This window comes from Trypanosoma equiperdum (genome assembly GCF_001457755.1).
Source record: "Trypanosoma equiperdum strain OVI genome assembly, contig: ctg_1438, whole genome shotgun sequence".
NCBI classification, from domain to species: domain Eukaryota; phylum Euglenozoa; class Kinetoplastea; order Trypanosomatida; family Trypanosomatidae; genus Trypanosoma; species Trypanosoma equiperdum.
This window is the reverse complement of record NW_027123436.1, coordinates 1,095-1,895: the sequence shown is the minus strand read 5'-3', so window position 1 is coordinate 1,895 and position 801 is coordinate 1,095. Positions and strand designations below refer to the sequence as shown.

At 33.3% G+C, this 801-nt stretch overlaps 1 pseudogene across 1 annotated transcript; it reads left to right on the top strand.

Annotated features, from left to right (window-relative positions):
• The first annotated feature begins 209 nt into the window (after positions 1 to 209).
• Positions 210 to 696, top strand: TEOVI_000893000:pseudogene (annotated as a pseudogene). The gene is given in 6 exon segments: positions 210 to 407; positions 409 to 540; positions 543 to 578; positions 581 to 610; positions 612 to 671; positions 673 to 696. Coding segments are annotated over 6 exon segments (480 nt in total).
• Positions 697 to 801: the final 105 nt, after the last annotated feature.

Genomic DNA, 801 nt, shown 5'->3' with positions numbered 1-801 from the left:
TTATATGTGCCAACACCTTACTTTCCGAAATGTCTTCTTTTCTTAACCTTTCTAATTTTTTTGTTCAAATTTTAAAGGCAGATTAAATCATGAAATTTGGTGTCTTGAGAACTTTGCTATTACTGTTGTTATTTCATTTAGTAATTTTAAGCTCAGTATCTCCTCAAGAGGGCACAACGGCAAATTTAATGGAAAAAGAATTTAAGAATCCCAGAGTGTTTGTTGTTGTCGTTCAAACTCATTCAACTCAAGGATGGTATAGGCTAATATTGAGTGCCAAACTAAGCCATATTGAAATTGTTACATTTGCAATGGGAGATTTGTATAGTCATGTTACGAGACCTAGATGTGTCATGGAATTTTTAGAGAAAAAGAACGCAAGTTATGAAGATATTGTAATAACTGTTTGATGGGTCTGATGTTATTGTTTGTGACGGAGAAAAGTATGAAGATTCTGTGGTATATTTTATTCAAAATACTGCAAAAGGTGAAGACAAGTTTAGCGAAGAGAATATTCGCAAGGAGCATGTGGAGATATGTTATTTTTTTATGTTAAGTACAGAAAAGAATGTGATAAAAATTACCTCATTTACTAATATCACCTCCTAGTAGAAAAAGCTTATCTTAGTGGTGGTAATATAATCGCAAGAGTCTGGGCATTTAGGAAATTTGAATATGCATTTGAAGAATTACTAAAGGGAAGTGAGGAGTGGTGGTCGGATCAGAGTATTTATAAGCCGTTGCTAATATGGAGTGTGTACAAAGGAAGAAGATATTAGGTGGATATTTGTTTTGTGCAGG